Source organism: Dipteris shenzhenensis, chromosome 11 (assembly GCF_047967505.1).
Source record: "Dipteris shenzhenensis isolate YYH24624 ecotype China chromosome 11, Dip_SZ_1.0, whole genome shotgun sequence".
NCBI classification, from domain to species: Eukaryota; Viridiplantae; Streptophyta; class Polypodiopsida; order Gleicheniales; family Dipteridaceae; genus Dipteris; species Dipteris shenzhenensis.
In genome coordinates, this window is record NC_141606.1 from 5,001,331 (window position 1) to 5,016,911 (window position 15,581).

The window sequence follows — 15,581 nt, forward strand, 5'->3', positions numbered from 1 at the left end:
CCTAGCCGCATCCAAATGTGGCTTCCTCGGTGCCTGCATAAACTGGCTCACCAGCCCCACAGCATAGCTCAAATCTGGTCTGGTTATAGTCATGTAAATCAAGCTACCTACTATGCGCCTGTACATAGTAATATCTTCAAGAAGCTCACCTGTCTCTGCATTGAGCTTCACATTCTGCTCCAATGGAACAGAGATAGGCTTACAGCCTGTCATCCATATTTGGACGCATGTCCAAACCGTATTGCCTTTGCAATAGCCATATCCCACTCGGGGATCTAATAACCTCAATGCCCAAGAAGTAACGCAGCTCTCCCAAATCCTTCATCTCAAATTTCTGCTTCAACAGCAGCTTCACTTCATTAATGTCTGCATCACTATCACCTATAATAATCAAGTCATCAACATAGATGACTATAAGCACAATCCCTCTGTTTGTCCTTTTCACATAAAGTGAAAAATCTGAATTGGAAATCTGAAATCCAATAGTGACAAGATATTGCCCTATCTTGTCTGACCATGCCCTCGGCGCCTGTTTTAAGCCATACAAGGCTTTGCGCAACCTGCATACAAAATCGGGGTGTGAATTATCCTCATAAACTTCTGGCTGCATCATATAAACCTCTTCCTGCAAATCACCATGCAAGAAGGCATTTTTCACATCCATCTGATGCAAAGACCATCCCTTTGCAGCAGCCATAGCAATTACTGCTCTCACGGTTGCCATCCTTGCAACTGGGCTGAAAGTTTCCTCATAGTCAATTCCATATGTCTGCGCAAAACCTTTGGCAACCAATCTTGCCTTGTACCTGCTAATAGACCCATCAGCATTGTGCTTTACTTTGTAAACCCACTTGCAGCCAATAGCCTTCTTATCATGAGGCAAAGGCATCAAATCCCAAGTGTGGTTTGCATCCAAGGCAGCCATCTCTTCATCCATAGCTGCTTTCCAATTTTTATGCCCTGCTGCATCCTCAAAACATGTGGGCTCTGGCTCCTCTAGAACCTTGACCATATAAGCATAGTGATGTGCTGTATACCCATCATATCTCAGCCTATCAATTGGATACTTAATACGAGTGGACCTCCGTACAACTGGATCAGTTGCAGGAGTCTTTAAATCATGCCTGCTTTTCCTTGCACCAGGTGTAACAACAGAAGGAATCCCAAGTTCCTCATCAAGGCTCATTTCAGAGCCGCTTGACTCTCCATCAACATGAGAGCTACCAGCAGACACATCAAACACTGGAGCATGGTCTACTTTTTCTTTTCCCTTATGTGATACCTGCACAACACTATCAGGGCTGCCATGTGACGATTCATTAGATCTCAATCTCCCTGTCCATGCATTAGATCCACTAGTAGAGGACTCTCTGGGTCCACTCAAGGCTTGAGATTGCTGCTCTGCATTTATTGCAGCATTCCCATTTCCTGTATCTGCATCTCCTACCATAACAGTTGGTGCATACCAGCTGCTCATTTCATCAAAAACAACATCTCTGCTCACTTGCATTTTGCAGGTGGAAGGGTTATAACAGCGATACCCTTTCTGGTGCTGAGCATATCCAATAAAGATGCATTTTTCTGCCTTTGTATCCAGCTTTGTTCTCTTCTCATCAGGAACATGAACATAAGCTATGCAACCAAATACCTTCAAGTGAGAAATATCTGGTTTTTGGCCTGTATACATTTCTTCAGGCGTCATGCCATGGACAGCTGCAGTGGGGGTTCTGTTCATAATATAAACAGCAGTTGCTACTGCTTCAGCCCAAAAATAATCAGGCATGTTTTTCTCATTTAGGATCGCCCGTCCTACTTCTGCAATATGCCTGTTCTTCCTTTCTGCAACCCCATTCTACTGAGGGGTAGACCTGCATGAGTACTTCCTTTGAATTCCCTGTTCTTTCAGATATTCACAAAATTCTTCTGAAAAGTACTCTCCCCCTCCATCAGATCTTAGCACTTTAATATGCACACCTTTCTCTTTTTCAACCATGGCCTTAAAAGCCTTGAAATGGCTGAACACTTCACTTTTGTGCTTCATAAAATAAATCCACACCTTCCTAGTGTAGTCATCAATAAACGTCACATAATAATGGCATCCACCAATAGAAGCAGCTTTGGTTGTCCAAACATCTGAATGGATCACTTCCAAAGGTCTTATGCTCACCTTAGCATTTTTGGGAAATGCATGTCTGGCCTGATTACCCATTTGGCATGCTTCACATACCTTTTGCATTCCCTCAACTCTGAATTTAGGCAAACCTGCAACAATGTTTTTCGTTTGCATAGATTTCAGCCTTTGTATATTCACGTGCCCAATGCGCTTGTGCCATATCTCAATATCTGCAATGACACCTCTTCCATGCGCAAACATAGCAGCTTTCACCTCAGGCATATCAACATCCAAGGTGAACATTCTTCCATTTTTGTTGCCTTTCGCAACCAAGCGGCATTTATTTTTCAAGTCCTCAACAAAGCATCCATCAGGATTAAATCTAACCTGCAGACCTTGCTCAACCATCTGGCCAACTGAAACCAGGTTCTTAGTGATTTTTGGAACATGAAGTACATCTGCCAAGTACTTCGTTTTGCCATCCTGCATAGCCAATGGCACTTTACCAACCTGCGTAATTGGGTGCGCAGTATCATCACCTGTTTCAACATAACCTGGCTTATCCAAATTTCTAACATCATGAAACCACTCACCATGACTGGTCATGTGGTTAGAGGCACCTGAATCAACATACCAAACATCATTGCAAGCTGCAGCATCTCCTGACATGGAGTTAACCATATGCTGCATCACAAAAAGGTGCTCATTTCTGTCGTCACCATGCCCACTTGATGATGCATAGTTGCTTTGCTGCAACTTCCCACTTTTGATGTCATTCTACTTTTTATAGCATGTATTCTCCTTGTGTCCAGGCTTTCCACAATAATAGCATTCTGTGCTGCTATTTACTTGCTGGTTCCTTTGCCATGAACCACGGCCTCTTTGGCTCCCCCTGCCTCTAGAACTACCACGTCCTCCTCCATAGGACTGGTTTTCCTGTTGTTGCTGTTGGTTCTGATTTCCTGCACGGCCACCAAAACGGCCTCTTCCTCTACCCCTGCCTCTACCTGTATTCGAGTAGAAAGCAGTCTCTTGAGAAGTTGAGGTGGCTGAACCACCATTCCTTTGCTCTTCACTCAGCAAGAGAGCAATAAGTTCCTGAAAATCAGGAAATGTTTCACGGACTCCAATGGATGTCCGAAACTGTGCATAATCTTTCCCAAGACCATTCAAGGTCACGGACACTAAGTCCTCATCATCAACAGGTGCTCCAATGGAGGCAAGAGAATCTGCAAGGCCTTTCACCTTCAAAGAATACTCATTTATATTCAGATTTTTCCTTTGCACATTGTGCAACTCCTGCTTTAGCTGCATCTTTCGTGCTTTGGTATTTGTGCTATACAGCTTCACCAATGTATCCCATGCCTCCTTAGGCGTCTCTACATCCTGTATATGCACAATCATAGAATCTGAAATGCTAACAGACAGCCAATACAGGCATTTTCTGGCTTTTTCATGCCATTCTTTAAAGGCCTTCAATTCAGCAGGAGTGGGAGCAGCACCCAAAACTGGTTCTGTAGTTTCACCACTGATGTAATCCCAAACTCCCTTTCCCATAAGGAAGTTTGTCATCCTGAACTTCCATGCTTGGAAGTTGTTCTTGTCAAGCTTCTCACTGACAATGGTAGACAGATTCTCAGACATTTTTCAAATCACGAATTGCAACAGCAACCTGTAAACACAGCAAATGCCTCACAAGGGCAAATAGCAAAACTTCTGCAAAAGGCCTCACAGGGGCAGATCTGCAACACTGACGAAAGTGGTATTTCACCACACAGTCACTTCCTAGTGACGATTTTGCATCAACAGGCAATAGGCATGAAACTGCAACTCCCAATATCTCTGCACAAAGGCATACGATGCAATTTCTGTGGCACCTTTCCACCAACTAGCCGCGCAGTGGTCGCACAGCGAAAAACAGGGCCTTTTTCTGAGTGCCTGCGAAGAACTTGCGCCTTCAAAACGGGCCCCGAAACGGCCTCAAATAAAAAAAATAAAGTCACACCGCCACACCGCGAAGGGCCTCTCAATCTGTAACAGTGCACTCCTGCACTTCTGGCTGTGCTACCTGCAGAGATTTGCTCCCAAACTCGAAATAGGAAAGCTACACTGGTCCTCTTACCAGGACACCACAAACTTGGCTTGCTTTCTTGAGCTCCTTACCACGAACAAGGCTCTGATACCATGTAAAGAATAAGGGAGAGAGATAGGAGACTCAAGTTCAGCTTTCTTTACAACACACAAAAGAGAGAGGACACAAGGTTGGAGGGTGAAGCCTTTCTTCACTTTTGCACACAACAACAATACAATAGAAAAGGGAAATACCCTATATGTCAAAACCTAGAATACGTGGTTCATATGTGAACCCAAACCAAAAACATACGTGGTAGTCTAACTACACCACGAGTACAACTAACATAGGCAGTGACATAAATGATAGTCATCCAGGAGAGCTTGATATCTCAACACGGTCGTGGAAGCCCTTAACTTTTCAAGCTTAGGAAGAGTAGCAGCCCATTTCCCATCCCACCTGGACATGACACTGCTGGCGAAATTCCTCAAGACACACGACAGCAACACCAACATTGGTGTCTTGCATGATGCAGTCGACAATCCCCACCACTACCAGATCAATCAAGACACGATGCCGGCAGTATTCAACATGCCAGTGGTGGCAGAGAAATATTCCAAGCAAAAGAAGAAGCTCGACTCCCTAAAGACAATCTGTCCCTATGACCACCACAAGTGCAGAGACCACATCCAATTCACCACCATCTACAAGCTCGAGGTAGAGCACCCAGCAATGGCTCACTCAAGTGAAGCACATGGATCATCATCAATCCGTTATGCCCAATATGTTGCTCCTCACACAAGAGAGGAGTCTCATGGTCTCCCTCTAAGAAGAAATCGAAAGACAACGTGACACTGGCCACTCGGAGGAGTCAGGGTTGGAAGACGAGCAACAAGGGTTCAGAATGTACTAGGAGGTGTCTCCATAGTTAGCCACGTATACACTTACACCACGCACCATCACCCAAACCCTGCAAATGCACTTCAATGCACTCCGTGCACAAAACCTTACCTTCCACCTAGACCTCACTACTACACTACCACCTAACGCCCTTCAAACTATTCTCCGTCGTAATCGTGACCACTGCGCCCCATCTTAGCCATGTCTTATTTTTCTCTTGACCTTCAGTCCACCTCCCTATCTCTTCTGCCCATCGCATTCTTCTCAATTTTCAAGGCTAGTGCTGCGTCATCACTGAGTCCCTTAATTATCCTACGGACGATGAAGTGATGCAACTCGCAAAGCCCAAGGATGGATCTGCACTCCCGAAAGTCTACATGCAGACATAACTTGGATGCAAACCTACAGCCGAGCCTCAGTAGTCCAAGCTCAAGGACACCTTGTGGCCTATTAGCCCACCACCTACCAACACCTCAGAATAATAATACTCTTTAATCGGGTGTGCTACAAGCTCTCCAAAACTCACTTGAGTCCTTGGTGAGCAATTTTGAAATAATTCACGTAGCATACCCTAATGAAATAACCAGAATAAGGAACAAAATGCAATCATCCTCTTTCGTACCGCTGCCCTCCCTCAAGATATTCCATTACTGCCTCCACTAGATCCTGCCCAACCCACCCAACAAGCTACCCAACCTCCTCTCCCTCGGACAAAACTACCCAAGTACTCGTCCAATGCCTCCAACACCACCACTGCACAGCACGAACCCTCCCCGTCCATCACCTCCAACGCTCTGGTCGGCCTCCCTAACAAGGCCTTCAACACACTGCTCAAAGCAACATATTTTGTACAAAACACCGACCCCGCGACTCCTACCGGCCCACCAGAGATAAATCCAATGCCGCTTGCTGATGACGAAGCTCCGCCATCCCCTCCAAGGTCTCCTCCTGAAGATGTTCATTGGCACCCAGACTTACAGTCCTTCCAAGAGTTACTCGACAGTGCGCTAATGCACCATTGGAAGCACCAGCTCGAGGACTCCAACCTCCATCTCTATGAAATTCTTGAGGTGCATCCTCACACAATTCATAGCGCAGGCATTCGACGACTGGCGCCGAGCGCATCCCAAGCGAACAAGAGGAGGATACAACCTCGCCCCCGATGCTCCCATTCCCGCAACCGATACAGAGGTCAATCTAAAGCCAAATTGGCAGCTCTCTTTTTTTAAGCTGGAGAGATTTTGGCACTACTACCGCAACGCGCCCATCAATCGTCAAGTCCACCCACTCTACATGCCCATGGAACAACGTTGGACTTGGGCCGCCTTTCGAGCTCTCCAGCAACAGGACCCCAATGTGTTGTACAATTTTTCTCAATACAACTTCCCAAAAGAAATGATGCATGAAGGTTTTTGCTTTCGCCTCTAGTCATTCAACGATACCTACGACTCCAGCCCCAGATCCAACCATTATCCACTTCAATCGCCTCATCCTCTTACTCCTCCACGATCTTCCCGCTCACAGCCGTCCCATCGACAACCGCATCCACAATTTAACAAACCAGATTGCCTTCAATTCCAACGTTGGTCCAACTCAGTTCTAGGACCACCGCCTCTATATCCACGTCCGCAATCTCCACGGGCATCACCTCCGCACTTACGAGAATATGCATGCCACTCATTTTTGAAAGTACCACTCGTACCTCGCTCACCTCACGTCCAAACAGCTGGACCACTATGCCATCCTATAGTCAATCCTCTCCACCACTCTCCTCTAGCACGATTGACCCGAGGACAGATCAACAATAGGAAAGGGAACATGTTAACATCCACAAAGTACAACCGCCAAATGCATGATAATCAATGAGTAAAGGTGACCAAGCCGAATGATCTACTTCAACAGGACAAGCTCAAGGGAGTTTGATACCCAAATACACCAAGGTCAATGATTACAAGTAATGTGCACACGGAAGGAGTATAGCTTAAGCTCAGGGGGTTTAATTCCCAAAGACCCTAAGCCCGTCCCAAAGTCCAAAGATTCCAGGCAACGTGCATAGGCTATATGTTCCAGCTACCCCTGTCCGAAACAAGGAGGTGCAAGAACGAGGAGATGCACACTTCTGGGCCACGAAGAGTACATGCGCCTTGCACTGTTCAGCTCCACATCCACAGGAAATGGCGATACCAATGAAAATAGCCCCAGAAGGAATACTGTGTCCTCTAAATGCAAGTACAAGTAATCCTATCAATGTGCCGTTGATTACAAAAGATGATTTTCTTCTTTGCAACGCAAGCCCATTGACATTGAATAGTAATGAAAGCAAATGCTTATGTTCAACACCACCCTAGCAAGGAGCCAATTGTCATGCCGATGCAAGCGACACTTCTAGCAGTACTTGCCCTCGCATACCTGAATTTATGCCCTTGGTTACAAAATCCAGAGTTTGCATACATATAGCCTGATTTTTGTGCTACTACAGTAAATGTATTTTGTTGTTATTGCAAGTGGAATAAACCGGCACGGTTTTATGTAATATTGTTTGTGAAATTTGTGGGTAAATCGTGACATTTTTAAGTTAAATTATGTGTTGATTATTAAATTTAAATGTTAGTGCTAAGCTTAGGCTAATTGAGTTTGTGTAATTAGGAGAAGTAAATTAATTAATTAAAAAGTGAATAAAAGCGATTGGGAGTAAGTGATCTGAAAACTAAATATAGGGGTCAAAGACCAAAATTGATGAAATAAACAACATGCTTAGCACTCCCAACCATGATGAAGAAGCAATAAACCTATGGTCGAAGGACACATGTTTGAAATGCTAAGCCCTCGACAGAGCCACTACAAAAAGAAAAAATTATGACATGCACTTCACTACTTTATGCAAAAAGCACACCCTCGCCAGCAAGCTTGTCTCTCCCATGCACTACTTCCGCATCCTCACAACCCTCACGTTGTTGAGAGGATTTTGGCTATCCTCATTCTTTAAGATTCATCATGTCATCTTTTAGGCTCAAGATATTACAAGCGGGGCTTTGGCGTTGCTCTACACACACAATGCTCTCATTGTTGTCCTAGATTGCACTTCTAGCCCTTGTTGCCACAGGGTTAACACCTAGTAGCTTTACAGCTTCATTGCTTGAACAAAATTAGCATCATCTTCTTACACTCATCACATATTATTCACTTTTAGAGCAACGTAAAAAATACATATTACGTCTTCTTACACTCATCACATATTATTAGTGTTCATTTTTAGAGCAACGTAAAAGGCACATGAATTGCTACTTTGCTTTATCACATACTTACAACTATGCTACTGCTCCAAGTTCACAAGTGATGTTTTAAAATCCTACAAGCATACTAACTTATGCTAATTGTAGTTTAAGTAGAGTTCGACCAATGTTAAAGCTTCGAGAGTTAGTTTCAACCAAATCATACTTGCCTTAGAGCACAAATTACCAGGAGAAGAAGTAAATCATCCCACCTAAAAGCAAATCCAAATAAGGATCTACAAGGAGACACACGGGAATGAGACACATAGGATTAATGGCAAAACTGCACTGTGTGTTGCTTGCTAATCCCTTGACTACTAACACCTCAAGAATCCTCATTTGGTACCTCCCTCCTTTTATTGATTCTTGGATCCTTGAAAGCATTCGACCAAAAAGGTGTAAGCATTAAAATATTTACTAGGTAGGTGGAGTGGAAGAATCGGAGGGGAGGGCTAGGTAGGTGGAGGGGAAGAAAGAGAGATAAGCCAAGGAGAGAGATGAAAGAAAGGGGGAGAGATGTAAGGGAGGGCAGGGAGGTGAGGGAGAGTGAAAGAAAGATAGGGGGAGGGACGGAGTGCTAGGAGGCCAGAGAGGGAGAAGGATAGGGCAAGAGGATGAGAGGGTGAGAGGTGTCGAGATAGCACATGGGGTGATTTACTTCTGTAAATTAATCCATTAACTTAGGTTAATTTTTCATCTTTAGGAGGTAGCCCTTCTAACTTAGGTTCAAATCGACTAATTTTTTTAAAGGGGGGGGTTAAAGAGAGTACTAATTTTCATTTTTCAATAGAAGGGGGGACACATAGATCTAACGGTCTGAATCCTATGGATTATTGTATCCTAATTAAACCATAATTTATGTCCTAGTTACATGCAATCTATTCGCGTCACAAAAAGAGTCTGCACAATGCTCAAGAGGAGGGTAGCACCTCCCCTTCCTTGATTCAGACTGCTCATATATCTAGAGATCACTTGGTGGCACCAATTGTCTCACCCGAGATGCTGCTTGCTGATAGTATTTCTGCCGTGAGGTCTCCATGATGGGTGTTCGCGACACTCGAAATAGAGGATGCATTGATGTATGGATGGACTCTCGAGCTCTCCTAGCCCATATTATCATTGCAGGTTGTATCTTACAGATGATGTATATTCTGGTATGGGCTATTTCTGCCTATTTGTACTTTTTCAGCAGCAACCTAGGTAGTTTGCTGTTTTAAGAGGAGGGTATGTCACAAGGACATGAAAAGTGATGTAAAGTATCTTCGTAACTCAACCTACGCTTAACCCAAGGTTAACCATGGTTAAGTGTTGTCATGGTTTGGCCATGAGGGACTGGCTAGAGGAAGTGCACACTTCCTAGAAGTTCCTAAGGGCAAAGTCTAGGTGCACCACTAGGTCCTAAGGGCAAGGCAAAGGCTTTAAAAGAGGGGTCTAAAAGTTGGGCCTAAGGACAACCAATGTTGTCCTTGGTATGGGGGTTAGGACTTTAATAAAGGGGCAAATGGCAAGGAGGAGATGCCATTTGTCATGCATGTGTATGCATGCCCTTCCCCTACCTTTCATCTCTCTCCGCTCACTCTCCCAAAGGTGTTGAACGTTTTCAGTTGTTCTTGTGCAGATTTTGAGCTGTTTTAAGCCTGTTTCCAGCCGTTTAGGTCTGTTTTGACTGTTCCAAGGCTAGTATGCACTTCGAGGAAGTGCCAGAAGTCATTTTTGAACTTTCTAAAAATTTTCGTACGGACGTGTTCAGCTGCCTCCAACAAGTGCCCGGGGTTGTCTTTTGCTGTGCTGGACCTTTGTGCACATGTTTCTAGCAGCGTGGTGGGTTCTGGAGCTGTTTTGGACCAGTGCAAGCTGCAAGAGGAACTTTCCCTGCTGCTTTTGGCACCCTCTCTTAAGAAGACTCGGGCACAGATCCCGAGGCAATCATTTCGAGACAGATCTGTGAACCATCTTTCCTCTACAGCTCTTTCTTGTTCACCCTCTGCTCTCTACCTTCATTTCTCTCTTCTCCTAATTGCTAGAAGACACCTACACCCTGCGGGGAGCCTGGACAGAGGATAGGTGCAAGAAAGGAGCTCGCCCCTCTGCCACAGATAGCGGGAGTTGGTTTCAGGTTCTGTTTTTCCTTGTTCTTTCTTGCTTTGAAGCTTTTTACAGTGCATGCATGTTATTTGCAGTCCTTTCAGGACTCCTACAGGTTCTAGCAAGCACCCAAAGGCAAGGGTGATCCTGTGGAAGGCCTAAGGACAGTGTGGATGCATGTGATAGCCTTGAGGCTGCCTTGAGCTCAGTTTGCCAGTGGTTTGGATGCTTGAATGCCTCTAAGTTGTGTTAGATTAGAAGTGAATGCCTGAGTATGCCTTGCCAGTGGGAATTCTAGTGGTGCACTTGGATTAGATGCCTTGAAGACAAGTAGAGGATTTGCAAAGAGGAACAATGCAGGGTTGAACCCTTGTTGTAAAGCATTTCCATTCAGAAGTATTAAATAAATACCGTAAGGGGCGCCAAGGCATTTGGGGCCAGTGGGTGCACTGTGTACTATTTTCATTGAGCAGGGGCATTCTAGCCTCACCTTTGTTGTTGTTGAAGCTTGTTTCTAAGTTGTGCTAAGTGATTGAAGTCACTGAAGCTTGCATTGTGGCCATTTATGAAGTTTATGACTGAGTACAAGAAGATCACTGCCCTTTTGTTTATCGAAGGCCGGTTTCAGAGGCAACTGGTTTAAAACAAGTTGTGACCCAACTCACATCCTCCTCTTCTTCTAAGTACATCTCACCTGCATCTTCATCATTCTAAAACGAATATATATCATACATAAGGAGCACAGGCTACTTTAGATGTGGCACTTCCAGGTGTACACTTTCCGCTTGAAGATATGAATTCCATCCCTGACAAAAACAGTTTTCCTTGGGTGAATTAAGGCACACAAAATAGCCAGCTTCTCAGTATGTCCCGTGACACACAACACAAATCTCAGACAACATTGTTCCCTCATTTTCAGGGAGATATCTTATAGCTTTGTATGTATATCTTTGCTTTGGAGATGTGTTATATTCTTACCCACAAATGTATACACACCATAGTTACCAAGGAACCCCGTTCCCCCATCCGGAATGCATGGAACCCCGTTACAGAGAAGAGGGAACCCTGGAACCCCCCGGAACCTTTCTGGAACGTTCCAGCCAGGGTGTTATCAGGGAGCCCCGTTCCGGACCTAAACCCGGTGTTCCGGGTTTAGGGTTTCCCCCTCAACCCTGTTCCGCGAGCGGCGGCCGCCTGCTTTCCACCATTTCGACCTGCAGCCCTCCACCTGCTCTCTTTCTCCTTCAGCAGCCCAACTCCTCCATCCAGCACCTCTCCAACTACTCCCTCCCTCCCTCCTTCCATCCAACTACTCCCTCCCTCAATCCTTCTACTCCCTCCCTCCCTCCCTCCTTCCATCTACTCCCTCCCTCCATCCAAAACTCCTCCATCCATCTACTCTCTCCCTCCCTCCATCTACTCATTCTTTCCATAATTGGTATATTTTTATATGATTGATGACGTGTCATATGACGTGGCGTTCAGGTTCCGTTCCCCCGTTCCCCCTTCCCGTAATGTTCCCGTTCCGGCACTTGAAATTTCAGAACGTTCCCGTTCCTTGGTAACTATGATACACACTTCACGAAGTTAGTCCAACTCTTCTGTTATGGCTTCTTCCATGCATGTTCTTTCACTTGCATTGCCTCGACTTCTTCTCACGCTCCTGCATGTGAGCATCTGCATAGATGTTAGATATCAAGACATAAGCGGCGGCATCCTTTTCATCCAATCGCACTGCCTGTTCAAAGGCCTGTCTTCCAAGCTGCACATTGCCCCACTTTTGGCAAGCCCCCAACATTGTATGCCAGACCACAAGGTTGGGATGGAATGGCATCTGCTCTACCATCACTATTGCCTCATCCAATTGCCCCGCACGGCTAAGGAGATCAACTATGCAAATGTGGTGCTCAATATTTGGAATAATGCCATAGTCTTTGCTCATGGCCACAAAGTACTTGTGGCCCTTTTCCAGTAGACCTGCATGACTGCATACAGTAAGAACACTAAGAAACGTAACCTCGTTTGGCTTTACACCTTCTCCTCTCATTCTCTCAAGAATATGGAAAACAACTGCACTTTCTCCTAGCTGGGCATATCCTGCAATTAGTGCAGTCCACGCGACTACATCTCGAACTGGAAGCCTGTAAAACACTTCCCATGCTTTTGCGAGCGAGCCACATTTTGCATACATATCAACCAAGATGCTGCCAACAAAAGAATCTCTTTCAAACCCCCTTCTGGCAATTTCAAAGTGTATTTCCCGTCCCTTGTCTATTGCTCCAATGCTGCCACAGGCTTTCAAGCTGCCAATGATTGAGACAGCATCCGGAGAGACACCCTCCAGTGGCATCTGTTCAAAACAGTTCAGAGCCTCCTCACCAAGTCCATGTTCAGCATAACCTGCAATTAGTGCATTCCATGAGACCACATCTCGGACTGGGAGCTCGTCAAACACTTCACGTGCTTTTGCAAGTGAGCCACATTTGGCATACATATCGACCAGGGTGTTACCAATAAAAGGATGCCTTTCCAATTCCTTTCTGGCAATTTCAGCATGTATTTCTTGGCCCTTGTCTGTGGCTCCTATGCTACCACAAGCTTTCAAGCTGCAAAAAAATGTGACAGCGTTTGGGGACACCCCCTGCAGTTGCATCTGCTTGAAACAGTTCAGCCCTTCCTCACCACACTCGTACTCCATATACCCTGCAATAAGTGCATTCCATGAAACCACACATCGAATTGGAAGCTTGTCAAACACTTCAAATGCTTTTGCAAGTGCGCCACATTTGGCATAGGTATTGACCAGGCTGCTGCCAACAAATGGATGTCTGTCCCAATCACTTCTCGCTATCTCCATATGTATTTCTCGGACCTTGTCTATAGCTCCTCTGCAGCCACAAGCTTTCAAGCTGCCAACAAACGTGACAACATCTGGAGAGAGACCCTCCAGTTGCATCTGCTCAAAACAATTCAGAGCTTCCTCATCCAGCTCGTGTTCAGCATATCCTGCAATGAGTGCATTCCACGAGACTACATCTCGAACTGGAAGCTTGTCAAACACTTCCCGTGCTTTTGCTAGAGCTCCACATTTGGCATACATATCGACCAAAGTGTTGCCAATAAAAGGATGTCTTTCCCATTCCTTTCTGGCAATCTGAGCGTGTATGTCTCGGCCTTTTTCCAGATCCTTTAACCTAGCACAAGCCTTGAGTAGAGCCACAAACGTATACTTGCTAGGATGAACACGATCCTCTTGCATTATCTTATAGAGCTTGAGGGCATGCTGGGATTCTCCACATTCAACATAGCCTGTGATGAGAGAAGTCCAAGAGTACTCATTCCTATCAATCAGCCTGTTAAAGCCCTTCTGAGCATCGCACATGCTCCCACATTCCACCAACATTGGAACAAGGTAATTCCCGAGAGCTCTATGGGCTCCCAGCCCACTTTCGCACATGTACCCATACAAGCGCTTGGCATCCACTAGACTTTTCTGCTTTCTGCACTTCTGCACAATGCACATAAAATTCTCAACCGAAGGCAACTTAGGCATCCGTTCCAAAGAAGTGAGTGCCACATCGAAGCTCTGCATCTGCCGGCCACTCTGCAGTTCTTGATTCACCTGTACTCCACACGAAAATATAGCCTGGCAATTGCTGCCACACTCTGGTGGCTCTTCGACCCTTCGGGTCCGTACATTCTCTTGCTTCCGGATTCCTTTTTCTCTCGTCCTAGATTGTACCAGCCGTATACCCATAATGATTGACTGAAATCTGGAGCCCTTCGATTTGTCTGTTCCGACCCACAGACTAGCAAATATGACTGAATATGCCTGCAGCCTCCCCTATGCGAATCATTTTGTCCAGATTCCGCCCATTTGGTGAAGTTCTCGTGCCATAATCGCTCGGTACTGAAGCTACAGAGCGAAGCATGACGAAAATGAAAATCAATTGCCAGAATGTGTCCGTGAAATTCATCGTACCTGAGCGCAGGCTTTTTGAGGTACTTCGCAGAGTGCCTGATTTGAGAATGGAGTCCTGGCCTCCCTGACTCCAGCCATGACGGAAGACGCTGCATGTGGAAGCCAGAAACAAGGTAGAGTAAGCTTTAGAGGAGACGTTCGTGGACATACGTTTCCTTACCACTATGTTTCTAACAAGGTGCTCAGTCCCCATTTAGACAAGGTGGCAAGGCCAGGTAGAAGGAAAGAATCTTAAATGAAGGGAACAAAGCACAGTCAATCTCTCAGTGTTTGCACAAGCGGCTCACATTAGGATACTTGGACGAACTTTGCCGAGCAAGTTTGTGCTCTTATATTGTAAAATTTTCTTAATTCCAAGTATTATGGATGATTCATCATTAATGAATTGTGGTAAGATATATTGTACTTTACTCGTGTCAGACACCATGTTGATAATGCTACCCTATACCCCATATTCTCCAGTGTGTGTCAATCCTCTAATTTGAGTAAATGCTATTCTTGGAGCAACTAATCGTTCCTCATCAACGTCATTTAGGATTACCACATCAACCAACTCACTATTTCGTTGAATTTGTAGAGGTACAAAATACTTTGGCATCTTATTTGCTTGAATTTCTTTCCTACATTCTATGCAAATATGATGCTTTTCCTCTCGAAAAACAAATCACATTGTCTTTTGTTCATTACCCAAGAATGTATGCCTTCTTTTATGTATGTTGTCTTCTTTTTAAATAGCAACGTTCCCAAGATAAGCATTCATATGTTGGAGTGTCTTCAATTGCAGTAATGTATCTATATATAAATTTTGAAGGAGTTCTGAACACTCTCAAATACTTTTGTAATGTTATATAGTCATATGTTATGCGCGTACATTTTGGTTTTTGTCTTTTTGTTTTTGTTTGTGAAATCGAGTTTTCTTTTCATATGGTTGCCGTTGTCATATTGTTCGATCCCTTGATGGTGATCACTGTTCTAGTTGCTAGACTCATGCCCATATAATGTCGTCATATTTCTTTTTCTTTTTTTTAAGTCAGAGATTTTACACCTAGTAGTGTCAGCATGGATTGACATTGTTGGGAATTTCTCATTTGAGATGTATATTGCATTATTTCTGGAAACGTGAACATTTTCTTAAATGATATCTTCTAATATAATGTG

At 44.7% G+C, this 15,581-nt stretch overlaps 1 protein-coding gene across 1 annotated transcript; it reads right to left on the reverse strand.

Moving 5' to 3' along the window:
• Nucleotides 1-11,866: 11,866 nt before the first annotated feature.
• Nucleotides 11,867-14,658, reverse strand: LOC147896524 (pentatricopeptide repeat-containing protein DOT4, chloroplastic-like). The gene has a single exon (XM_087381571.1). It carries the CDS (start codon nt 14,196-14,198, stop codon nt 12,072-12,074), a length of 2,127 nt encoding a protein of 708 aa, XP_087237697.1. The 5' UTR covers nt 14,199-14,658; the 3' UTR covers nt 11,867-12,071.
• Nucleotides 14,659-15,581: the final 923 nt, after the last annotated feature.

Bases quoted from the DNA above. Each gene is read 5' to 3' on its own strand.
- LOC147896524 (XM_087381571.1), bottom strand. From the start codon at position 14,198: ATGGGTATACGGCTGGTACAATCTAGGACGAGAGAAAAAGGAATCCGG.